This window comes from Styela clava, chromosome 6, assembly GCF_964204865.1.
Source record: "Styela clava chromosome 6, kaStyClav1.hap1.2, whole genome shotgun sequence".
NCBI classification, from domain to species: Eukaryota; Metazoa; Chordata; class Ascidiacea; order Stolidobranchia; family Styelidae; genus Styela; species Styela clava.
This window is the reverse complement of record NC_135255.1, coordinates 19,197,817-19,225,114: the sequence shown is the minus strand read 5'-3', so window position 1 is coordinate 19,225,114 and position 27,298 is coordinate 19,197,817. Positions and strand designations below refer to the sequence as shown.

Here is a 27,298-nt window from a genome sequence, read left to right as displayed (position 1 = left end):
TATTCTGATAATAATTTCATGAAGTTAGGATTCAGTCAGTAATCTTTTTATGGCGTTTGGCCGATAGTCTTTGAAGCAGGGCTGGCGAGCTGGAGTCAGAGCTTGGAGTCATGGAGCTGTGACATTTTGGTGGAGCTGGAGCCAAGCTTACCATATTAAATGGAGCCAGAGCTAACAGACATTTTAGTTGCTCCAGCTCCGAACCATCTAATAATTTTTTAACATTCATAATTTCCTAATACTTCATACAAATGATAAAATCTATCCTTCATCATATTAATATAAAATCTCAAGTGGAATTCATATATTTATAACTTCAATTTCAAAATTTGAAATCCTTACATCAGAGGCCGGCAACTCGCTCACGATCCGAAATTAAGGGATTTAAGTCATTGGCGGGTCGCACATTTTTTAGAAAGTATCGGCGCAATTAAACCCTTTGCACTTAGCATCAACTTTTCTGCGTTTTGTTGCAATTTGTCTAATTGTAATTCTTTTATGAGTCTCATTAAACAAGTAATTGTGAATTTTATACTTTAATATAGATTATAGGTTAGATTTTAATATAATTTAGTTTACACGTGTCTCACAATAAATTTTGTTACATTAGGAATATAATCGTCAAAACAGCTGTTTCGTTACTTTATATTACTCTCGCGGGCCGTAGGTTGCCGACCCCTGCCTTACATCATACTTTTGTGTCCCGCTTCCACGAAACTGCATGGTCGGATATTTCATGATAGTGGTCACATTTAAACATGGCGCTGGAGCCCAGCCCTGACAGAAAAAAAATGAAGCTCTGAGCTGGAGACAGAAGCTCTGTGATTTCGAACCAACGCTCCAGCCCTGCTTTGAAGTAAAAATTTTGACATTTTTATATGAAAAACTTCGGGTTTGCGGGTTGCAAGCTTATAAGTAATGATTAGAGTTAGATTTATGGAACAACAAGCTCGACTTCGACTACTCAATTTATTAAACACTACTTTAATGTAAATAGACTTTGTGATAGTTTGGTGGTATTTTGGCGCGATGGCCAAGGAGTTGAAGCATTAAACTTGGCGCTCCTGTAGTATGTGAACCAAGATGGCAGACACCGGAACGTAGTATGTGTACCAGGTTAGGCCATAATTTTATTCCAATTTTCCTTATTTTAGTACAATTACAAGTTCGGCGACTAGACAAGTGACTCCCGTAGTATTTGTACCTGAAATTATGGCCTAACCCCAACCTAGTACACATACTACGTTCCAGTGTCTGCCATCTTTGTTCAAATACTACAGGAGTACCTTAAACTTAACTGTGCTGGCATCTTTACCTATTTTGGGTTCAAATGCCACGTCTCTACCTGAACCAGATTGTAATGAATTATGTAAGTAAGGACGAACAGGAAAGATTCGGTCATTCCACATAATAATTAATATTAGATATCAGTAACTACTTATTTAGGGCCTTATTCAAGGTGCTCCTAAAGAATGTGAACCAAGATGGCGGATACCAGAACGTAGTATGTGTACCAGGTTAGGGTTAGGCCATGATTTTATTCCAATTTGCCTTATTTTAGTTCTATTACGAGTTCGGGACTAGCCAAATGACTCCCGTGGTATTTGTACCTCAAATTATGACCTAACCCTAACCTTGTGGAAACAGCCCTCTAAATTTCAAATTATAAAAAGCTTGCAATTGTAAACAATTGCTTAACGTATTTGTTTTTAGTGTTCACCTTATTTATTGTGTTTAGTGTTCACCTTATTTATTGTTCATCCAATAATAACAGTGGTACTTTGGGTGTCGCTGCTCGATAACCATTTTTGTTCACATACATACTTATTCTGAGCACAAGGTGTGAATAAACTAGGGGCAGGAATTTTTAAGGGGTAGTTTTCGAATTCCTAATTGGCGAATTACAAGCTGGTCCGGTCAGAGGCCGGAAGCGTTGGTTTTCAAGAGTCTTCAAAGTCTAAAAAACGTTTTAAGCTAGAATAATTGCTATGTTTGATACAGAAAAACAATTTTTTTTTTACATTTTGAAGGGGGTCCCAACCCTCAACCGCCCTTAGCTTCGCCCATGAAATAAACATTCAGTCACCTTACATCCTTTTTCACTGTCTTTTTTTTATCTATTGACAATCAGGACCGCATCGAATTGTCTATTTATTTCACCCCTATTGATCTTCATCAAGCATAGCATTCCTTTCTGCCAGCTGATCCATTGTTTATTTGAGAGGTATACTCACAGTGACCCCTTTTGTATTTAGGTTAATGAATAACTAACCAGTAGATTAGCATTTTTTCTTCAATATACTACTTGGAAAGTCTACTTTCTCAATGAAGTTCACTACTTCTCATTTTACTTATACCCACGGGTGAAGCGTCACATTTCACCCCTATTGCTTTATAGGTAAGTGCTTTTAAGTAAATAGATATGGCAGGGGTGAATCCTTGGTGTTATTTCACCCTTATTGACCCCGTCCTATCTATTTACTTTCATCAGCTGATCCATTCATTATCCAAATAGTCCTTTGTTATCTGGTTAGTAAACAACCAACCATTCTATCATGTTAGCTTTCTTCAGGCGCGGTTTGCAGATGCTCCGAAATGTCTCGTTATATGCTTGATTAAGCCCACATGATGAACCGGTTATTCCAACACGCATATAATGTTCCCTTTTATTATCAAAGCCTACTTAATATTTGTATATTCCAACAGCTACAGCTCAAATATGTGACGTACAATATGGCAACAAACTCCTTATTTCTTGTTAGTATTTATATATATTATTTCATACCTAATTTTTAAATCATTTGTGATTTGTGTATTTCTAGTTAAAGTTAAGTTAAAGGAACTGAACTGGGGGAGGGAATTGCGTCATGTTGCGTGATCATTTTATGCCACGTGCTTCTCATGACTCATGATTTTGATCGTATTATGTTACGACAGAGCACAACAGTGTTTATAGCAGCCTAAAGAGACTTCTAAACAGCACTGTGAGTAATAGGTTTTCAAGACATTGAAATTCTAAAAAGTCATTTAAAAGGATAACAAAGAGATAGTGACAGGGGACAATTGTTGAAAGTTGAAAGGCCAGGAATCGTGAATGTTTGAGAATCATTGTCTTAAAGGCTTGTTATTTTCTATTCAGTACAGGGAATCCTCGGATTATGACGGTCGCGACTTACGCTTTTTCCAGGTTATGAACGCACTCCATAAAAATAATAAAGATAATACTGTACTGTACAGTATTTGCTTTTATTCATGTGATATGGAAATGTTTTTTGTTTTTCTAATGAAGAACTTTTTTGCATTATTTGTACATTTTATTACAGTACCATACTTTACAATACTGCTGCTTTACAATACAGTACGATATGTATAGAGGAATTTAGGTACTGTACAGCAGGGCTTCCCAAACAAAGGGCCGCGGCCCTGGAAGGGGCCGCAAGACAAATTTTAGAGGGCCGCGAAGAGAAGACCAATATTACACAAAGTACCATATCAATTGCGCTCTTTCAGACTCTTGATGCGGAATACAATTATTAAAAATAGTGTAAATCAAAAGTTTCATGATTCCGAGTGAATGCATCATCATAATACCCGAATGTTTCCCCGAAAATAAGACAATGTCTCCAATTTTCTTTCGAAAATAACACTAGGTCTTTTTTTGGGATAGAGGATACCGAGATTTTTTAGTATTAAAATGTGTATACCGATTTCCATTTGCCTATAAATAGTACGTTTTTATTTAAAATACCTACTACGTATAGATTATCAACCATTTAAAAATTAGAAACGTCTTCTTGCTATCGACTGGGACTCAGTGGTTCTCGAACTTCATTGTATTGTGAAGCCTTCCAAAAATATGCTCAAGTTGCGACTCCCCGTTCAGGATTCAAAAAATTATGCAATATACAAGAAGATAGTATCAAAAATTGTCAATGTATTAGGCTAATAAAGTAGAAAACAGTAGCATCAACTAGTTGTTCTTAGAGTCATATTACAATTTTCAATCAAAATTACAGAACTTAAATAAACAAAAATGTAGGTTAAAAATTGTATAATTTGTGTAAAAAAAAAGCAAAGAAACAACAATTTATTAATGATCTATGGCAGGGTTCCTTAAACTAGGGTCTGTGGATCCCTGGGAGTCCAGGATGACAGCACAAGGAGTCCGCAACGATATGAAAAAGATCTTTTAAATCTTCAATGATTGATTTCAATCAAAAAACCATTGCAACTGTTTGGTTGAGCTTTTCCAACGAATATCCATTGCTGTCAGAAAAGACCATTAAAATTTTATTGCCTTTTGAAACAACATAATATATGTGGGAGGCAGCATTTTCAGCTCTTTCAAATACGATGACAAAATACAGGTTGAGACTTGCCGTAAAGTTGGATCTATGAGTTTGTTTGTCTTGAATTGCTCCAAGAATTGATAAATTGTGTAGGATGGGGGTCCGTCAAAAATAAGCTTTACAAACAGTGGTGCGGGGCCCAGAAAGTTTGGGAAACCGCGATCTATAGTATTATCCTCAAACCTGCTCCTATGCGCCCACTAATAAAATTATTTTGAGTTAGTTTTGAGCATAGAAATGATGTCAATGAAATAAAACAAAAAAAATTTGAAAAGAGATCTTGCGCAAATAATGAATGAAATAATGACTTAAGTAACTCAATATGGCCTGTGGGGATTTACAAAGAATAAATAAAAATAGGTTATAAATTTAAAATTGTGAGGAACAAAGACAAAATCTAAATGAAAAATTAAGATAATACGAAAGTGCATGTATTTCAATATGCAATACACTCTACTACAGCGGTTCCCAAATTATGAGTCGCAACCACTGGTGGGTCGCAAAATGAATCTTAGTGGGTCGTGAAAAGATGTAGAAAGCTTTGATAAATTATACTGGTTATTAGGATCGGTGGCGACTCGAATACGTAAGTCTTCAAAAAAAAAGAAAATTAAATTGAATTTATATTCTAATCTGTGAAAGTTTCCTTTTTACGATCTTCTCAAAGGAACAAAAATTTGCTACACAAAGAATGACAATGTGTTTTTTTTACGCATAGCAGTTTTGTACACTGTGCAGCACAGCCGTGTCTCCCCGAAATTTAGACAGGATTTATTTTGATTTATTCTTGAATAGTGAAGTTATCTTCACCTTACCTCAGGTCATTGAAGATTTCCTCTCGCACACATTTTGAATTTATTTTAAGGGTAGGGTTTAATTAAAATCACTTTTAAAATTAAAATTAGGTCTTGTTTTTTTAGGCCAGGTCCTATTTTCGAGGAAACACGGTAGTTTTGCAATGATTCACCCATTGCTGTGTTCTGTGTTATGTCATGAAAAAACAAAAGAAAATAGAACCACCAAAGATATATTGTTGTGTAGGTGCGCTGCAACTGGCAATTGTAGTTTTGACTTTACGTAGAAGCAGTTGTAACTTTACTTTTATATCACTTGGCCCTTAATAGTCAGTTGAAGTCAATGACGATGAATCGCCAGTTAGACAGAAGAAAGACAATGTTTTATTATTAATTTATTAAATGAGTCGCCATAAGCTGTGGTAATAAATAGTGGGTCTCAACTCTAGAAAAGCTCTACTACCACAGACAACAATTAATTTCATGTTTATATTTTAATTTTCTTTTAATATCTGGGATATAGTTTAATATATTTTTATGCTTTTTCATTTTATTTGTGCAACACCATAACTAGCCAGTACTGATCATAATGAGCCTAAATATCTTAATACCATGTGCAATTTAGTTGCACAATAACAGGGTAGCTAATAAAAGCTAATTAGGCGGTAATAAAAAGGTGGACTTTTTTGTTAAAAACACAAAATTTCAAAACAAGTAGAAAATTGTTTAAAGGTAGGTAAATATATAGGTCAGGACTGCACAACATACAGCCCGCGGGTTATTTGGAAACACGCCACTCCTCGGGTCTAACAATCGAAGCCGGCATTGTTATGCAAGCGCCGCTACTCCTATCATATTCGAAATTGTGAGATTTATGTTTTGCACTAGTTTCAATAGATATCAAACTTTGTGTGAAATTGGTGTGCCCTTCGCGACCCCTAAAATTCGTCACTCGACCCCTCGCCCCCCAGTTTGGGAAATTTAGATATCTCAGTATTCAGACTGAATCACGCTTATAACAATATCGGTATACAATCTCACACCTATTAGTGCATATCAGCAACCTATTAATAACCCATTATTTTTACTAGCAGTTTATGAAACTGAAGTTTCTTTTTTGATTCAAATTTAGAACTTGAAAAACAATTCCTTCATTTATGAATGGTGCAGAAATTCTCGCACAAAAGAAATAAATTTCAAATAAATTGGAGCAGATTTTGTAGAAAAATGTAATTTAACAGTCAAAAAAGTACAACAGAGGAAGATTTATTGCTACTGAACAAATTGTTTGTCTAGCTTACAATGGAAATATCCAATAATGGTAGATATGACTAAATAAATTGTCATGCACATATTTAGGACAGGGGCGGACACCCGGGGGGGCGAGGGGGGGCGGTCGCCCCCCCAATAATTTCGCAAAAAAATTTAATACATGTTGTTTCCGCCCTACAAAATTATCATTTCCGAAAAGTGCGATAGTCAAGCGCCATTAAACGGTTGATAGTTACCGATATTATAACTGTTTTCTTACAATAATGCGCCTTCGGAGCACCTCACATTTTCGTGAAACATGCGCGCCCGCACGGGTAATACTCCGTCTTCAAACGCACCGCCGATCACGCGCCACAGTTTTGCACAACTAACTCATTTTTGTACAATTTAATATGATTTTCTCATTGTCAAAATCTTTCAATAGTGTTATTGTTGGCACTTGCGAAAGAAATGAAAGAGGCAAACTGTGTTTCATTACAACAATTAATTATTATCGCTAAAAAATTAACTAGATCTAAAGTTGTTTTAAACAATTTTCACCGCGGGACGTATCTTTTTACGTTATGGATTTCGTGCAAGGCCCAGCATAATTTGCGGGCAAAGATCAAAGCATTTACTTTGTCGAAAAGTTGAAAAGCGGCAATATAAAATACTAAAAATAAAACTGTAAACAATATAAGTTTTGAGGCCCGCGACAGTCTAAAAACGCTTTTCTAGGCATCGAAAATCGCAAAATTTCGTGTGCCAACGGCACAAATTATGTTTGCTTGACCTTTAAAAATATTTCGTTACTAAAATCGAAACACGGTCAATTGTGAGCGGGATTTGCCTTTTTATCCATTACTTTAAAATTGACGTCGAAAATTTTCGTGTTAACATTAAACAAAGCTGAGAACGCGACTTTTCCACGGTTTGTGATGATATATGAGATAATTAAAGTATATTCGATCACTTTTTGTATTTATTTATGTATTTTTATTGTACTGAAATAACTTTTACTACGTGAGAATTGACAGAAAATTTACGGATTTTTCGAAAGGTTTTTTCCGTCGTGTTTTAGAGTGGCCCTTGTTTTGTCGACTCAACCGCAGTTTAAATTGAAGACAATTAAATTAATAAATCAAGACATTTTGAATATGCCCGTATCGGTCTTTGATTGATTACTTTGCACAAGTGAAAAATCATTTTTCGTTGATGAAGTCGGCTCTATTAACAAGTGGCGTAATCGCGGGCGACTGTTCCGCGTGGATTTCGAGGCGGTGTATTTGTATTTTTGATTTACTAGTATACCTTATAATTATTTTCATTGTATGAATTAAAATTGTACTATATCGGATTTTATATCAGATATCGATATTTTTGTAACGGCGATAACGAGTTCGGAAGATTGCAAAAATACGTATCAAAATTAAATACATCAGGCAGCTTATCTCATGTTTTTATGTCCACATATTGCCGTGGTACTTTAAGTTTAGTAATATTTTTATTTTGACGTAAGAAGTCGCAACCGCGAGTTAGGTTGCACACAATTTAATATATAAGGACATTTTAGAATCTCGTGGCTGTCATGGATCGACAGAAAAATCATTATACGCTCAAATAGGCGGCTCTTTTATTGAGCGCGTAATCGCGGTGCTTGTTGCAGACGGCAGTGGGAAGTTCCGACTTTGACCCCGCCTTTTTTTTTAAATCTTGGCTGCGCGCCTGAACTTGTGCCTGTTTATTTTCGTATTAAATTATAAATAAAAACCCTGCAAAGTCATTGCGTGAATCCTGAATGTTATTTCGAGTTCAAATGATGATTTAATAAATCGGCAATAATGGCAATTCTACTAGTCAAATGATAATTCCTTGGTAAAATTTAGGAAAAAAATTCGCACAATAGCTTGTTACTTTGTTTTGCATTTCTAATTTCACGAAACGGCGTTAGTGCGCTTTATGCAGAACTAGGAATTGAAACAATAACCTAATATGACTCCTCAAATTTGTTATTTTCTGTATGTTAGCAAGAGCCGTGGGCTAATTCTCGCGGAATTCAGGAAATTGGTTCAGTGACGCGCAAGTTTCGTGTCCGAGCAAAGCAGCCTAGGTAATCGATATATGAGTAGCAAACTGACATGCTAATACTTAGAGAATGACATCGACAGGTTATTGTTACGTGACGATACACGGCGCGGTGTTTTTCGGTAGGCGATCCAAGTTCGCCCCCCCAAAATTATGGAAAGTGTCCGCCCCTGATTTAGGATCATTTTACAAAACTGAACCTGAGTAAAATATCTTCCTGCAGTCAGTTTATACTGCAACACGCAATACCTAATTCTACTAAAAAAGAAATATTGACAATGAAGGGTGGGTTGTCAAGGTGGATGAACCACTAAATACATATTTGTCATCTCATTTGCAAAAATACTGTATCTTGTTTTTACTCAAGAAAATAAGATTCTTCATATTTTTAAGCTTCAGTAATGAACTCGTTTCAATAAATTTAACTGATTCACAATATTATTTTGATTTGTAGTTCATCTTGTGAAATATGTATGTGGCAAAGTTTGCGGTCCGTTGGGCCTTCAGATTTATGCTTGCGGCCCTCGTGGTAATTTGAGTTGTGCAGGCCTGATATAGGGTGTCCATGGAGTCTTTAAAAAAAATTTAAATAGCAAAGGTAATTCATCGATATCATATTGTTTTGGCCCTCACAGACTAAATGAAGTAAAAATACTTGAACACTTACTTTTAAGAAAACAACAAATTTGGTTAAGATATATTAAGAACTGACTTCAGAACGAAATTGAAATAGTAAAGCTACTTCAAGGACACCCAGTACTTTCAAGAATACCTAATATTTGAATACAATTTTATAAGTCTCAGATCAGTGGTCTGAGAATAGGCATACAAGAAGTAGTGTAGCAGTATAATCATAGATTATAAATAATAGAGTTAGACATTTTGTTTTTTAATGTTAATGCAATTTTGTTTGTATATCTTTCTCTCAATAAAAATCGTAAAGTACCGTACTATACTTAAATTTCTAATGTCTAAAATACGGGAATGAAACTACAGTGTTTTTGTAATGGTGAACAGAGTGATAGAATTCTATGGAAAAAGAGTACCACAGGCCATAAAATGTTGGAAACCAGTGTTCTAGAACATTTCAATGTTTTTCAAACTCCTGTAACTGCTTGTTGCGAATTTGGTGCTGGAGTCACACTGTCATTTGCTTCATCAGAAGTCGGAGCTGGGGTAATAAAGGGAGTTCTTTCATTTGCACTTTCTCTGGCTCCAGAGTGTGATGCATTTTCCATTTGGTCATCAACTGGTGGATCTGTGGCTTGTAGTTGATCGCCATTTGTTCCATTAGATGCTGATAAAACCCCGTTTTTTTCATCCTTTGAGTTTTTGTATTTGCGGTAAAAATACACTACTATGGCTATTAACACAATGATAATTATACCGAGAATCGCAAAAATTATGTAGCAGGTTGTGTCATCCATCTTTATAACCTGTTGTGGATCAACCTTGTTTCCCGTTGTCATAGCTTGTTCTGTGGTGATATCTTCTTGAAATGGAACCACTGTAGATGTAGGATCTGAAAGAAATTATATTGTTAGGTATTTAATACATATAGAATGTTTTTTAGTTACAGTAGTACTTGCCAGTGGTTTTAGTGGTCGCTCGTGACTTTGCTCATGTGACGCAAACATGTTGAAATCCATCACTCTAATCCTGACATGGGCAAACTACAGCCCGCAGAGTCAATCTGACAAAACTAAATTTTGATATTTTAACTGAAGGTTAGCGCAAGTAATTTGTTAAGATTGTGATTAAATTTATTTTCAGCAAGAGGACTGACTACTGACGCCACTTTTGCCTCTGTAGTACTGTAACTATTGTTCATAAAATGTACCTGTTTACGTCACACTTACATGAACCGCCAGTCTAGGTGGGCAAAATTTTTATTTTTGGCTTTTGGTCATCATGCCCATATCCTGTTTGTATAAATGGCTATCACAACTGAGATTTTGTGTACAAAATGTACGTATAGATCGCTTTACTAAAGTGTTTTTAGGGTGATTGTTGTTATCAAAAATCGCTTTATTTGCAACTAAATAATTGAATAACCGATCAATTTTAAGTTGTTTTGTTACCTAGAAATGGAAGCAGTCCCTAAAAAACTACTCCTTATTTTTTTCAAATTTTATCTTAGGGTGCTGATATTTCACTTCAAATTTTGTTTTTTTTTTGTTTCCTTTTTTAGAAACCTTATGAAACTTTTATGGTGTATGGTAACTCTTTGAGTATTGCTGTATTGTATTTGTTGACCATGACTTATTTGCGTATTTACTACAAAACAAACGTCTAAAAACAGCGAATGAATGACTGTTGTAGACCAGCTTGCCAGTATTTACTCCCATAAAGACATGCTTAAGTGGTTTCACATATAAGGCTATAACATTATGCTGTGATGTCATTGGTTAGTTAAAGAGTGGGAAATAAGATTATAGCACAATAACTTGGAATGTAAATGATAACATGAGTTCACAGTATTTACTGACTTACCATCTGATTGATTGGTAGCAGGTGTCCCATCTGTAACTGGTATTTGTATATCACTAGCCGTGGTAAAGGTCTGTTGGGTCGTTGTATATACCTCAGTTTGACTTGTAGTTGTAGCAATGCTGTAATAAATTGAGAATTGAATAAAAAAGATATACTTTGACAGTGTACTAATGACAGAGGTAGCGTTCTGCTATTATCCCACCACTAACTTTCGGGTAAGATTTACTTATTTATCGGAGGTGCAGTGGTGAGCATATTTCTAACGCTTAATATGATGCGTTACACCGCCAAGCCTAATCTGTTTTCTTGACTACCGCTTCTCTTTAGAATAAGATACCAGGTGGGCCAATAACCTAACCCTGAATTAGTCAGTGGGCCACATGTGGCTAAAGCATTTTGTGTAGCCGACCTTGCTTTTGTAAAAGTTGTAAAAATTCATTACAACTACATGTATAATTTTGTTTTATTTCTAAACTTTCATTGAAATATCTAAACTGTAAATAGTAAAAATAATATTATTGTTTTTTCATCTCTGATTCAACAATATCAGCCACCATTAAATTTGACAATATCATAGCTAATGAGTATAGTAACTTTGATGGCATATGTAGTCAGTGAGGCCCTTGAAAAAAACTTTGCCCACACCTAACCTAACGCAGTCAAACTTTACTTGTAATAGGATAGGATTTACATATTTATCCTGGGGGAGGCGAAGGCGCAAAAACCGCTTAATCATACGTCATACCATGGTTCGGAATTAGTTTGCCAGTTATCTGGAGGAAGCCAAAAATGGCCAGCAGTTGTGTGAACTACCCTATGACGAAGAAAACTCCACCAATCCTCTTGCACATAATTTTCCCCCACAGGATTCGAACCTGCGTACCCAAGCAGCGTAATTGGTGGTGCGGTGAAGAGTGTATTTCTAACCCTTAACACAATGCGCCATGCCGCCGATCTAATCAAGATCTAATATTTTTGATCAACTAAATAAAACTCACTTTGAGCAACTATTTCTGTGTTCTGGATACGGGTTCTCTTGCCCATCACGGCATGGCTTGCAGCAGTACTCCTCTTTGGGAAAGTCAAATTTGACAGTGTTACAATTTGTCCCAGTTGTTTTGAAGTAATTGACATTACAAATGTCATCTTCAGAAACTGGTCCATATTCTGCCTGATGCTGCTCAGTCATGCTTTTTGCTTGTACTTTAATCCTTTCAACTCTTCAAGTGTGTTGAATAGTAGAATATTATAGTTAAGAGAGTAATACTGAAATTAGAATCAAATATTAAGGTATGATTATGAAAAGTTTGCTCAATGAGTTCTCAGCTAGAAGACATAAGAATATTAAAATAAATTTGCAAGTGACTACTGATCATTTAGGGGCTTTAAATTGGTTTACCCTCCTAAAAAACAACAAAAATTCATTTTCGGTTTGGATACGTTTTTTGCTAACTTATAACATACTACCAAATCCATTGTAATTACAAGTACAACCCAAACCTGTTGTTTGTGCATGGGGATTTTTTCTTTATAATATGTCACCTCACACTTAACGAAACATTTTATCATAATTTCATATTTTGCTTTGTTAACTGCACATCGAACAATAATCACCATATCTTATCTACCTATAAATTTGTCAGCTCAAAAGAGAAAAATTCTAACTAAAATCTAGACAACAGTGAGCTACTTAGATACTGTGAACTTCAGTTTCTAAATTTTAAACAATTTTATAGGTAGGTGCTGGGAAACTGTCCTGAAAAACCATACGCAGGTTACGCTTTCTAGTCATGTTTTGTGAATACTTTTAAGTTGCTGTTTTTCTTATGTGTTCTCTCATTTTTAAACAAAGCAGTTGTAGCTTATGAGAGGAGCTCTGTTTATGCCGGTATAAACCAGTTGAGGTGAAAAGTATGTTCGCATCAGTGAGTGTATGATGCGTATGATGACCACGACGTATATTTGAGAAAATCCTGAACCCTGTAATACGAAATGTAGTTCTTTTCAAGTTTATTTCATGCCCGGTCAACTGTGAAGCAAAGCGTCTGGGGTGCGCTTACATTGTAACCTGATCCCATGTAGCCTTTTTCAACCAGGGTTTGCCAGTTCAGGTTTTATTCATATCCAAGAGTCTATATTAATGTGTAGGCCTATATATATGTTTGTTAAATATGATCAAATATCTATTAGGTTTGCTACTATTGAACTTTTGTCAGAATTAAGTTTGCTCTTATATATTTTTATACTGTATTTCATTCAAACATTTGAACAATTTGGCTGTCAGGACTGAATCAAATTGACTATTTTACTTCACCCCCAATTTAACTTCAGCAGGAAGCCCATAGCATTCCTTTCAGTCAGCTGATTCATTGTTTCTTTGTGGGGTATACCCATAGTGACCCCTTTTGTATCTAAGTTAGAAAATAACAAACACCTAGTGTACTAACGTTTTTTGTTATGCTTGAATATATTCTTAGAAAGACAGCTTTCTCAATGAAATGGTCCATTTTTTAATCTATCCATACCCACGGGTGGAACCTCGTGTTTATTTAACCCCTATTGACCTCCAACAAAACCCTGCCATATCCATTTACTCAAAAGCATCCCCTTCATCAGCTGATCCATTCTCTATTAGAATAATCTTTTGTTATCTGGTTACTAAATAACTAACCAGTCTACTATCGCGGTTCACTGACATCGAATGATTGTTTGTTATACGCAAGATTGAGCCCACGTGGTAGCGGTTCACGTATTTTTTTTTTAAAGCCAACACATTGTTTGTTTGTTTGTGATGATGTGATGTGAGGAGAAAAATATGCGGCACAAAATATTGATTCTGTGTTATTTATTATATATAATATTTTATGCCTAATATCAAAATGATCTATGTATTTCTAGTTGAAATTTTATGGGACAGTATTGCACCATGCTACGTAATCGATCACGTGATTTTTTGCCTCGTGATTTAGAGTGTATCGTGTGACGACAGGGGTATACAGTGTTCACAGCAGTCAATTTGTTTTCGATTAGTCTTTAATTCAGTCTTTAGTTTAGCCTTTACTCAAAAGTTAGGATAGAATTGTTGAGATTTGAATTGTTATCTATATTTTATTAAATGTTTCAGATATGTAAATCCTAAAATGTGTGGCAGAAGTATTACTATTGTCAAAAGCAAAAATGCTAGTAAATTCAGTGCTAATGTATATTGTAGTATTCTGATAATAATTCCATGAAGTTCCATGATTTATAAAGTAATCTTTTTATGACGTTTGAGCGGTAGTTTCTGAAGCAGGGTCGCATTGGGCAGATATTTCATGATAAGGGTAACACTTAAAAACTTCGAATGGAGCCCAGCTTGGGGGCAAAAAATGAAGCTCTTGAGCTTGGGCCACTATAATTTTGAACCAGCTTTCCAGCTTTGAACTAAAACTAATATTAAAATTTACCTATTTTGGGTTCAAATGCCATGTACCTACTTGATCCAGATTGTGATAATTCTGGTCCTTCCATATAATAATAATAGATATTAGTGGATGCTTATTTAGGGCTATGTTTGAAGCACAAGATTTGAATAAACTGGGGGCATAGGCAGGAACTTTCAAGGGGGGTTTTTAATCTTGGTACTTGGTCTTTTTGTTTCTGCCTAAAATTCATAAGTCATTATAATAGTCTAAGAGCATTGTTGAAAAGCAATTTACATGCATATTACATATTTACATATTTTTAGAATTTGTTCAATAAAGAAAAAGTATTCGGAATATTTTATGGCAATGGTTTAAAATTCAACTAAATTTCACAATTTTTCTACTGTTATAAAGAAAATTTCATGCAAAAAAATATGCAATATACAAAAGCGAGAGGATCAAAATAAAAAATTGTCATTATAATAGGGTTATAAAGTAAAAAAAACAGTATCATAAGTTCATAAAGCCATATTACAAGTTTCAATCATAGTTATTGAAGGACCATAACGAGATAATGATCGGGGACTGCCGACTTATCGATCTTCCGCATGTTTGAAAAATAAATTATTAAAGAAAAAGCGACGAAAGTTAGGGGATCCCCCAAAACAGAAACTGCGTCTTCGATTCCTTTGCTCTGACTCAATAGCGACACCGCACGTTCCATCACTAATCAATTATTAAATCGCTAATTATACGACAAAAATCATCCAAAATCAATAGGCTTCTGGTCCGAGATATGATGAATGCACATTCAAAATTTGGAGCAGATTCAACCTCACTTTTGTGGGATATTGCGAGTGTCTAACAGACAAACAGACAGACAATTACCTGTCAACATACTTACCGATCGAGATCGATAAGTAATAGACAAAAATAGGTACTCATATAGTATGTGAACCAAGATGGCAGACACCGGAATGTAGTATGTGTACCAGGTTTGGGTTAGGCCATAATTTCAGGTACAAATACTACGAGAGTCACTTGGCTAGTCCCCGAAATCGTAGTAGAACTAAAATAAGGAAAATTGGAATAAAATTATGGCCTAACCCTAACCTGGTACACATACGACGTTCCGGTGTTCGCCATCATGATTCACATACTACGGGAGCACCAAAAATTATGTAAATTGTGTAAAAAAGGCAAAGCAACATTATTTTATTATTGATCTATAGTGTACTCCTCAGACTTATTTGTATGTTCCCACTGAAAAAATTATTTTGAGTTTTATTTTTATTTATTTGAATTATTTTTTTGAACTGGATGAAATGGTTCCATTACATTTGAACCCACGTACATTTGAACCCATGACAATTGCACCTGTATGCTATTGCACCTATGGAATTTTTTTTGTTTCACGGATAGTTAAACCCATACTAACCCTAACCCATGGGTTTTAGCACCCGCATATAGATTGAACCTGTTGATATACGCATGGGTTCAAATGTACATGGGTTCAAATGTACGGTCACCGGATGAAATAATTACCTCAACTTGACATGACTATTGAATATTTACAAAAGATCACTAAAACGGAATTTAAAATTTGTTGAAATCGAGAGAAAAAGGAAGCCTGAAATCTAATAAAAAACGACTATAATACAAAATTGCATGTATTTCAATATGCAGAATTCTTCTATGCCCTATGACAATACCTGTAATTTTTAATTTTTATTTTTTTTATACATCTGTTATATAATTTTATATATTTTTGCGTTTTCCAATTTTATTTGTGTAACATCACAACTAGTTAGTACTGATCAAAATGAGCCTAAATATATAAATGCCAAGTACAATTTAGCTACCCGATAAAAAGTTAATTAGGCAGCTAATACAGAGGTGGACGTTTCTCAAAACAAATCAAAAATAGTACAAAATTGTTAAAAGGTAATTTTAACTCCAAATATCTAATCTATGAGAATGGAACGACAGAATGGGCCATGAGTGCTAAAGTCCATGAAAAAGGGTGCCACAGGCCATGAAATGTTGGGAACCACTGTTCTGGGACATTTCAATTTTTTTTAAACTGTTGTTGTTGCTTGTTGCAAATTTGGTGTTGGTGTTTTTCTTACGCTGTCGTAGCTGAAGGAGAAGTAAGGCGAGTTGTTTCACCTGCGCTTTCTACGTCTTCATTGTGTAAATCATGCATTAGGACATCATCTGTTAGAGCTGGGTCTTGATTTGAGGGTGGTGATTGGTCGCCATTTGTTCCATTAGCTGCTGATGTTGGTGGTAAAACCTTTTTTTTATCTTTTTTTTTTTGTTTGTTTTTGCGGTATTTACTAAAATACACTGCTATGGCTAGTATCACACTGATAATCACAATCACACTGCCAGTAATCACTGCAATGGTGGTGCAATCCAGCTTTGGGGCTGTAACTAGTGGTATATCAATTTCACCTCCTGTAGTGTTAACTTGTTTTGTGATTTCTTCTAGAAATGGTACTGCTGAAGTTGTTTGATCTGAAAAAAATATGATATTGAATATTTCAATAATTATCGTAGGTTTTTTGTTACAGCAGCCATTTTTGTGGTTGCCCGTAACTTTGCCCCTGTGATGCAAACAGTAAAATCCGTCACTATAACTACAAGGCCAATGCAGGATTTGATTGCATGAATGGCTGTGAAACATAGTTCAAATTCATAAATATGGCTGCTGTAACAATGCTCCTTAAATATTTTTATTAAAGATTTGTATGCAAAACTTCAAAACTACTGGGGTCTGGTCTTTCCTGAATATATATTCCACAGTAAGCTTGTATATAGGACATCGCATTTGTTTGCATGAATGGCTGTCAAATATAGTTTTTTTTACAAAGCCATACCATTATGCAGTGATGTTATTGGTTAAATTTAAAGAGTGGGAAATAAGATTAAGCACATTCATCCCAGTTTGCCAATTGGCAGGAAATAATTTAAAGGAGAACACAAGTTAATGGTATTTGATGGCCTACCATCTGAGAGATCTGTAGTAGTTGTCCCATCCGTAGCTGGTAATTGTATTTCACTAGTTGTTGTAAAGGTCTTTGGGGTCATTGTGTATAACTCACTTTGACCTGTAGATGTTTGCACTGCAATGCTGTAGTAAATAATTAGAATTGAATAAAAAGATATACGACAGTGTACTAATGATAGAAGTAGCATTCTGCTATTGTCCCACCACTAACTTTCGGGTAGGATTCACTTTTTTATTAGAAGTGCAATGGAGAGCGTATTTTTTTAATAAAGCTCCACACCAAATCTAACTTACTTTTCTACCTTTACTCATAATAGATGCTATTTGTCTATTTGTTGATGAGTTATAAATAGCCTGATTTGTGAGCAATAAAGAATGACAGACAGCATTGGTGATATTTTAGTTAGAGGTTGAATATTCTGCCTATTTAAACAATCATGTAATCAAGATATACAGGGCATTCATAAATTCCTGTTACAATTTGGTGAAGCGCTCCAGAAGTTTATATACCAATACGTAAGTAACTGATTTTGTTCGCCTACTTTACATAAAGTTGTGTAAAAGAAGTGAAGCCTATGGGCAGGGTATATTCACTTGGCTAACACAGACAGTCCCCGAACTTGTAATAGACTTAAAATAGTGAAAATCGGAATAAAATTATGGCCAAATCCTAGCCTGGTACACACACTACGGGAGTACCATAAAATCAGTTATGAATATATCATAACCAGGTTTGTTTTATTTTAATCAGTGTTTATTCAAGCTTCTTATACTCACTTTTATGTCCATCATTAGTTGTAAAAAACACATCCAAGTTTTTTGCTTAATTCAATTCAGGGCTTTATGATTTATATTCTATTAAACTAAATAAGACTCACTCTGTGCAACTATTACTGTATTCTGGATTTGGGTTCTCTTGCCCATCACGGCATGGCTTGCAGCAGTACTCCTCTTTGGGAAAGTCAAATTTGACAGTGTTACAATTTGTCCCAGTTGTTTTGAAGTAATTGACATTACAAATGTCATCTTCTGAAACTGGTCCATATTCAGCCTGAGGTTGTTTAGTCATGCTTTTTGCTTGTACTGTAATCCTTTCAACTCTTCAAGTTTGTTGAATAGTAGAATATTATAGTTAAGAGAGTAATACTGAAACTAGAATCAAATATTAAGGTATGATTATAACGAGTTTCTCAAAACTTAGAGTTCTCTCTAGAAGGCATAAGAATATTAAAAGAAATTTGCAAGTGACTACTGATCATTTAGGAGTTTTAAATTGGTTTACCCTCCTAAAAAACAACAAAAATTCATTTTCAGTTCGGATACCTTTTTTGCTAACTTATAACATACTACCAAATTCATTGTAATTACAAGTACAATCCAAACCTGTTGTTTATGCATAGAGATTTTTTTCTTTATAATATGTCACCTCACACTTAATGAAACATTTTATCATAATTCCATATTTTGCTTTGTTAACTGCACATCGAACAATAATCACCATATCTTATCTACCTATAAATTTGTTAGCTCAAAAGAGAAAAATTCTAACTAAAATCTAGACAACAGTGAGCTACTTAGATACTGTGAACTTCAGTTTATAAATTTTAAACAATTTTATAAGTAGGTGCTGGAAAACTGTCCTGAAAAACCATACGCATGTTACGCTTTCTAGTCATGTTTTGTGAATACTTTTAAGTTGCCGTTTTTCTTATGTGTTCTCTCATTTTTAAACAAAGCAGTTGTAGCTTATGAGAAGAGCTCTGTTTATGCCGGTATAAACCAGTTGAGGTGAAAAGTTTGTTCGCATCAGTGAGTGTTATGATGGGTATGATGATCACGTCGTATATTCGAGAAAATTCTAAAGCCTGTATTACGAAACGTAGTTTGTTTCAAGTTTATTTCATGCCGAGTCATCTGTGAAGCAAAGCGTCTGGGGTGCGCTTACATTGTAACCTAATCCCATGTAACCTTTTTCAACCAGGGTTTGCCAGTCCGAGTTTTTATTCATATCCAAGAGTCTATATAAAGTGTAGGCCCATATATATTTGTTAATTATAATCAAACATCCATTAGGTTTGCTACTATTCAACTTTTGTCAGAATTAAGTTTGCTCTTATATATTTTTATAATGTTTTCATTCAAACATTTAAACAATTACATAGGGGTTCTTTGAGAATGTTTCATTTGGGTTTTAATCCCAACGACCTAATTTGACCTTTTTATTCTGTTTGCAACCCTAAGTGGTTTCTCTTTTTTATTTCACCCCTATGTTTACAAAACCCCTGCTATTTCTATTTACCTAATAATGATTTCTTTATTCAGCCGATATTCAGTTTATACAATGCAAACAATTAAACTATTCCACATGGGTTTCTTGAATTGTTGGAATATTTCATTGGGGTTACGAGAAGATTTTATTGTCATTTACCTGACCCTTAAATGCTTTAAGAAACCATGTCTGTTTACTTAAGAATACCATTTCTTTATTCAGCCGATCTATTCTTTTAAAAAAGTTCTGGGGGCAAGGCCTTTCTTGTTTGCTTAATAAACAACTTTACACAAGCAGTTTACACAAAGTATAAGATTTATGGAAGTCTAAAATAAATTGAATATTCGAATATACAAATTCAAATTTCCTCTTAGAGAAGAGTTCAGATGGGAAAGAGTTCAGATGAGAAGAGTTCAGGGTTGAACTAAAAAAAAAATATAGAACATTTCATCTGAAAAATTGTTGATTGCATGCTTGATTAAGTATGTCTTAGTGGGTGTGACGTTCTAGGGCAGGGATGACAAATGCTATATTACAATCAATACCAGAGTGAAAGACATTCAAAGGCATTTAATACATTTCTGAGATTTTATTTATTTTATAATATTCGCCTTTACTTGAAAAATATTAACAAGTCAGCAGCAAGTCGTTGCGCAAGCTGTTTTGTAAACACAATCCAGACATTTACACATGAGAATAATGAATGAAGTAGCCAAATAATTTGAAGAATTTCCTCAATGTGACATTGATCGTGTGGCGTCGAAGTCGTCCTTACATATCAGTGGTGGTTGGTGCAGAGCCCTTCTAAGTAAAATATGTGTAGATCTATGAATAAAAAAAACTTTAGGTATTTTTACTGTACTATCACTTGAGTATTAGTCTTTATCAAGTCCCAAGCTTGATTTCACTTTGTGTGGATTAGGGGTATTTATTTACAGTGTAAACAAAAGCCAGACAGTGAATATCTGAGGAATGAGAATATCTGAGAATATCCTACAGGAATGACGCAAGACCCGATGGGCATGACTGATCAGTCACGATTGGCCTTTGCCGCTTTAAACCGGTTTTTAAACCGGGGGCTTTCAGTGAATAAAGCCTACAGTATAGATTTTAGTTGAGCTCAATCCTTTGGCTAACCAGCTCTAAATTGTAATACAGGTTGTTTATAAAGGGCTAATAGATTTATCAGTGTTTGTTCAAGTTTTTAATTCATTAAATACACCTGTAAATAACAAACTGTATAGCCTATAGTATTTATATATATATCTTAGAATTTTAAATTTTGTTGTGAGGTTAGTTCTTAATATATCTATACCAGGTTTGTTTTATTTTCTTTCAGTGTTATCTATCAAGTTTTTTGAGTTCATTTAAAACATCAGTACATGTTGGAAATGGGTTAGTTACCCAGTCATTATATGTTTCAGATGCATGGGCTTGATAGTGGATTGATTGACCAGCGGTTACGTGAACCATCTTTCTGTAATAGTTCTCAATGACTGGAAATATCATATGATATTATAAGCTCAGTTTTTCTGATAACTATTTAGTGCATAAAATAGAGGCGTATCCAGGAATTTTCAAAAGGGGAATTTTTTAATTGGCAAGGATATAGCATTTACATATTTATTTCGGGGGAGAGTAAAGCCGATAAAACAGCTTAATCATATGTCGAACCACGGCCTCCTGTCCGTTTATCAGTCTGTGTTGGGTATGAGATTAGTTAGCTAGTTATTTGTTTCAGATACATCGACTTTATGATAGGGGAAGTCGTAATCGACCAGCGGTTACATGAACCATCTTTCTATAATAGTTCTCAACGACTAGAAATAAAATGTGATATTACAGCCACTCTGATCAGCTCATCAAAGCCAGGAATTTTCAAAAAAATTTTCTAAAATTTTTTAATGGCAAGTTATGCCGTAATGACTAGCAGGTTCGGCCGCGTACCAAAAAAAACGAGGGTTTTCAAGAGTCTTGAGGGTCTAAAAAGCATTTCAGGCTACTAAACATTGCTATTATGTATCCTACAATCAATTTTTTTTTAATTCCAAAGAAGCCCTTAAAACTCCTCTCTGGGTATGCCCAGCTACAAAATAAAGACTTTTAATTGCAATCATTGGCAATTAGGTAGGTGCCTGTGGCTTAACTTTGGTTAGATCTTTTGTACAAAACCAAAAAACTACCAACACTCAAACTAAGAAAATTAGTAATTACCTTAGGAATGCAAATTCAAAATTTCTATGCTATGCCTTTGTAAATTGTATGATTCAATGTTCATTTAAAACAGGGGTTTTCAAAGCGCGGCCCGCGGGCCAAATCCGGCCCGCAAAACGATTTAAAGTGGCCTGCCGAGCTTAAGTGAAATGGTGTTAAACAGATTTCGTTTCTACCTGCTGCGATTTTAAACACCGCCAGTTGCCATGTCATTATAACAGTATAAGCACGTGTTTATCGTAACAATTCAATTATACTGGTATCTCAATTATACGCACCAGTATCAGGATTACATAGGGCAGAAATTTAGTTATCAGTCACATAAGAAAGCTTAGAGATATCGAAAAGCAAACCAAAACTATGTCAGCGTTTGTATTTCTGCATTGAAAAGAATCAAACTTCAGCGATTTGTCTTCTTTGCCAATGAACTATTCCACTTATGACGAAATAAAGCATTAAGCGCCATTATGAGTCAACAAACATGTTTCAAAAAATGTCAAATGAAAGTAAATCGACAGAACCCCATAGAAACCGTCGCGAACTTTAGGTCGCTACACTCTTCTGGCCCGCGAACTTTGTTCCGATTCTAATTTTGGCCCGCGCCCAATAAAGTTTGGGAACCCCCTGATTTAAAATATAAGTCAACTATCGAATGATTTACATCAGGGTGGTCCAAACTGCGGCGAGCGGGCGGCCTCCGGACACATTCAGTGCGGCCCGCGGAACAATTTTAGCGTTCACTAAATCATTGGCAGATATTTATGGGCTGAAAATGTTTGAGTTATTTGAACTATTTCAACTGGGAATAGTCCTTTTCGTAATCTCGATGTCGGTATTAATGTTTGTTAAAATCACAGAATTTTAATGCTGTATCTATACATGTCGAGACGGTGCCTTATACAGGAATAATGTCCTGTGATCGGTACCAGGAAAATGAATTGTCTTGTGCAGACAGCCGTTGAGATGAGTCGCACTTTTTATCTAAACTTCAAACCTTAAGCTCCCGTCAGGTACCTCCTCATTTGAAGAGACGTTTTGTACCTTTATTTTAGTATAAACACTCCTCTATTTTCAATCGTCAGCTATTTTGACATTAGTGACGAACCGCGGACCTGACTTAGCGCCGCACGTTTTTTTAGCTGGGTCCGGAGTCACAACTTAGACGGACTTGGTTTTTCTTCGCCAATAGCACCTGGTCTGCTCACGCTACAAGTAATGGAATTAGCCAAATATAACAATTCATCATGCGAGGGGTGTAAATAAATAGGTGACCGAGGTAAACTGGGAGGAAACGTATTTCCTTACCCACAACAACGTCAAACCACAGTGTCTGGTGTGTTTTCAAGTAATATCTGTCACGAAAGAATATAATTTTAAGACATTACAAAACCAAACACGAGAAAAGAAACTGAACATACCACGGTATTTCTCGGCAAGCAATTTAATAACTTAAGGCTTTATATATTCTCCTCAAAAAACTGATTAGAACCGTAATATCTCATTCTTAAATATATTCAAAATGATTAAATTTGTGATGTTTTGATCACTTTTGGGTTTTCTCCGACTGCGGCCCGCGAGACATTTTCAAAAGTTTTTGCGGCACGCCCACCTCGAAGCCCTGGACCACCCTGATTTACATAGTTAGTTAGTGCCACAGTGGTGTCGTAATAAAATTTTTCTTTTCTCCGGGACACGGAAAATACTGAAAAATGTAAATCAGATCCTAATCACAGTTTTATGTCTTGGACCTGGACTTTCAGATTTTGTAATGTTCAGTTTCAAATTAGGATACGATTTACATATACCTGTATATACCCCAGGGGAGAGAAAAGAGCTAAAGCGCATTAATGATATGTCAAACCAAAGCCTCTTGTCCGGTTACCAGTCCATGCCGGATATGGGATTAGTTAGCCAGTTATTTGTTTCAGATGCGTGGACCCTATAGTGGAGGAAGCCGTAACCGACCTGATGGTTACATAAATCATCTTTTTATAATAGTTCCCAATGACTGGAAATATCATGTGATATTACTGCCACTATCATAAGCTCAGTTTTTCTGATAACTCTTTTGTCCACAAAGCAGACACATAGCCAGAAATTTTCAAAGAGGGAGGAGGGGTTCTTACGTTTTTAATTGGCAAGGATATATGATAGGATTTACATATTTATTCCGATGGAGAGGAAAGCCGATAAGACAGCCTCTTGTCCGGTCCCCATTCCATGTCGGATATGGGATTAGTTTGACAGTTATATGTTTCAGATGCGTGGACTCGATGTTGCAGGAAGCAGTAACTGACCAGCAGTTACATGAACCACCCTATGGCAGCGAGGAGTCCAGCAATCAATCCAAAGCAAAGTAAAACGATACTGGTTATAAAAACTGTCCATACGGAAAAGAAGTGTATAAAACAACATAGCATTTCCAAGGCAGATGTTCTCAACTTTTATTATTCTCTCATTTACATTTTTATAAATTTTTAAAAATAAAATATAGCTCTCATTTTTTATATTTAGACTTTTACAAAAACCCATAATAACTGAAACGTGAAAACGCCTTGTAAATAAATGAAAAATCATCTTGTAGATCTTAAATTGATTTTGTTCAGTTTATATAACTACAATTAAAGCACACCCTTTTAAAAGATACTGGAAAGATTTCATATTTGTTGATTATTATTATCTCTATCCAGATTGAGACCTGGGCATTCTAATTTGCGGAATACACCCACAATCTCCTAGGAGTTCAGCCAAATATTCGAATACTTTGATATCCTTGACTGTGATAATTGCGTACGGCGTGTTACGATTCGTAGGGTCGGCGTATATGCGAATTTTTATAAAATCGCTGTTTGAAAACCGGTTTTTATGGAGTCAAACGTTTAGTTACAATTACTGTATTATGTGTCTGTGTTAACTGTAACCCCACTTTTGTCCACTCTGTAAATATGTAGAGTGTTAATTGCTTTCAACCTTTCCTTCAATACTGTTCATCTTAAAACCAGATTCATCAAAAAGTTATTTAGTCAAATTCATCAAAAAGTGACTCATTTATGATGTTATCTTGCAAGAATCCTTAACCGCTGTATCAAATCAATCATAGATGAAGTATATTTCAAAATCTCAATTGCCTTTATGCCGAAAGTTATTAATTTTGGGTTCAAATCCTGAAAGATTTCAGTCTTTTTGAACTACTGTAGCTTTTTACATAAAAGTGATGCTTGTACAGACATCCATATAATTTTTGCCTAAAAAGTATTCTCTTGTGTTGATTGCTAATTACTGACATTTTTTCATATATATATATATATATGTAGAGTGCCAGTTGGTTTTAACTTTTCGATCAACTTTTCTGGTTTAGGCTGAGCAAAATTGTGAAAGTATTTTTCTTTAGTACTTTCACTATTTGACCTTTATTAGTATTTAATATAAACCTTTTCTTGTCTATTTGCTTAAAAACATTCCATCAGTTTTGACACAAAACGTTTATTCTGGAATGGTATGTGTTTAATAGGTAACTAATCTGAGAATTTCACAAGAAATATGATTCATTGTTCAAATACATGTATGGAATTACGTAGTGTGACGGCTGACTAGTTTGTCTCGCAATTGTCATCTGATCAGATTTGAAATGTATGGTATCATGTTGTGTCACAGCTGACTAGTCTTGGCCATGCCACTGTTAACGGACCATATTAATTTCTGTGTGTTTTGTTCAGCACGAGCTGGCTTTTAGTTCAGTTACCATTCAGTTTACTATAGTTTCACAATAAATAAAGTTAGGCCTATAATATAAAAGCAGTTGGTTTTAAAGCAAAAATTTAAGCAGTGTTGAATGGTTTTATCAAGCAAATGTTGTGTATCACAGTGCAATGATTTTCAAATTTTAATGTCATGGTGCCCCTGAAGATTTAGATTAGGCGTCGGCAACCTTTCGTCGCTCAAGCAGTCAAGCAGTGATACATTTGCTCTTAGCATCAACTTTTCTACATTTTGTTGCACAATAATAATTAAATTAAAGGCTCATTAAACGAGCAATTGTGAATTTTATTCTTGTTAGATTATAATATAATTTAGTCTAGACATGTCTCTGTAGGTTGCCAATTTTGACAATTATTTATAGAGCCCCACAATAAACTTATAAAATCAAAACAAAAAAAACATTGTTACATTGTTGTCCTAAGTAAATTAAATTTACTTTTTTTGATTGTTCGAATGTATTTACCGTTGTCAAATGTTATTAATGTCGTTATTGCTTATTTGGGTAGTAACAAAATTAATCGAGTCAGTATTTTAATAAGTAAACGAATAGCTCGCGAAGCCGCTAGGTTTATCTAACGAAGCTCTGATGGCTTCGAGAACCTATGAAATAGTGCCCAGTTTTAATAAGGGTGGGTTTGGAGAAGCAGAGCTTTTGTGAAAAAAACTTGCCGAGGAATTATTTTGTAAATAAATCAAATGACTGTTATGATTATGATTTCAAGCTATTGAAACTTTACAGTGAGGCGTGAAAGCTTTAATAAATTTCTGGGAAGTGTGAAAAATTAAATCATTCCAATCACTGATTATCGTAACTGCGTATTTTCAAAACAATCTTATTGAATATACTTCAATTTTTATTGTTCTCTGTTTGCATGACTCCAAATGAAAATATGTTGATATTACATAGGTGAAAATATTAATATAGAATGACTTTATAAATTGTGAATTGTTTAATTTATGACATTCCTGGGTAAGGGTAAGCTCAGAAAATTGGATTAGTCGCAAAATTGGTAGTTTGTGTAAAGCGTTGTCTCATAAAAGCCATTTGGGCGCTCCAGAAGTGTGTGTACCAATATGGAGGTAACAAAATTTGTTCGCCTACTTTACATCAAGTTGTGTTAAGGCATTGAAACCTATGGGCAGGGGGATATTCACTTGGCTAACACAGACAGTCCTCAAACTCGTAGTAGAACCAAAATAAGGAAAATCAGAATAAAATTATGGCCTAGCCCTAATCTGGTACACACACTACGGAAGTACCATCATTTGTAGTGTAGGCTATATTTTGAAATCGTGATCACCAAGTGGTTAAAAGCGTTCGGTTCACCTGATCATTTCGGGTTCAATTTTCACGTCTAAAACCTCGACCATGAATTATGTAGGCGTGTCAGGCAAGGGTGTGGCCAGGGGGATTGAGGGTCAGAGCTCCCCTCGTGATGTGTAAATTAAAGCTTTTTCCCTAAACCGAAATTTGAAATTTCGATAGCTTGAATTGCTTTTAGACCCTCTAGAATTTTGAAAACCCGCATTTTGCCCCGCTGGCTGTTTCGGTCTAACTTAGCAATTAGAAACTAAGGAACCCACCTTTTGAAAATTCCTGGATGTAAAAAGAGCCAGAAGATTCTGATCCTTTTAAACAATAGTAGCTCTTTACATAGAAGTAGATT

At 35.1% G+C, this 27,298-nt stretch overlaps 2 protein-coding genes across 2 annotated transcripts; both read right to left on the bottom strand.

Annotated features, from left to right (window-relative positions):
- Positions 1-5,070: 5,070 nt before the first annotated feature.
- Positions 5,071-12,231, bottom strand: LOC144424618 (uncharacterized). The gene is made up of 3 exons (XM_078114061.1): positions 11,971-12,231; positions 10,973-11,091; positions 5,071-10,001 (listed from the first exon to the last, which is right to left on the bottom strand). The coding sequence occupies exons 1-3, from the start codon at positions 12,159-12,161 to the stop codon at positions 9,577-9,579; spliced, it is 735 nt and encodes a 244-aa protein (XP_077970187.1). The 5' UTR covers positions 12,162-12,231; the 3' UTR covers positions 5,071-9,576.
- A 2,370-nt stretch (positions 12,232-14,601) lies between these two features.
- LOC120328590 (uncharacterized) lies at positions 14,602-18,537 on the bottom strand. The gene is made up of 3 exons (XM_078113665.1): positions 18,268-18,537; positions 17,388-17,512; positions 14,602-16,896 (listed from the first exon to the last, which is right to left on the bottom strand). The coding sequence occupies exons 1-3, from the start codon at positions 18,456-18,458 to the stop codon at positions 16,502-16,504; spliced, it is 711 nt and encodes a 236-aa protein (XP_077969791.1). The 5' UTR covers positions 18,459-18,537; the 3' UTR covers positions 14,602-16,501.
- Positions 18,538-27,298: the final 8,761 nt, after the last annotated feature.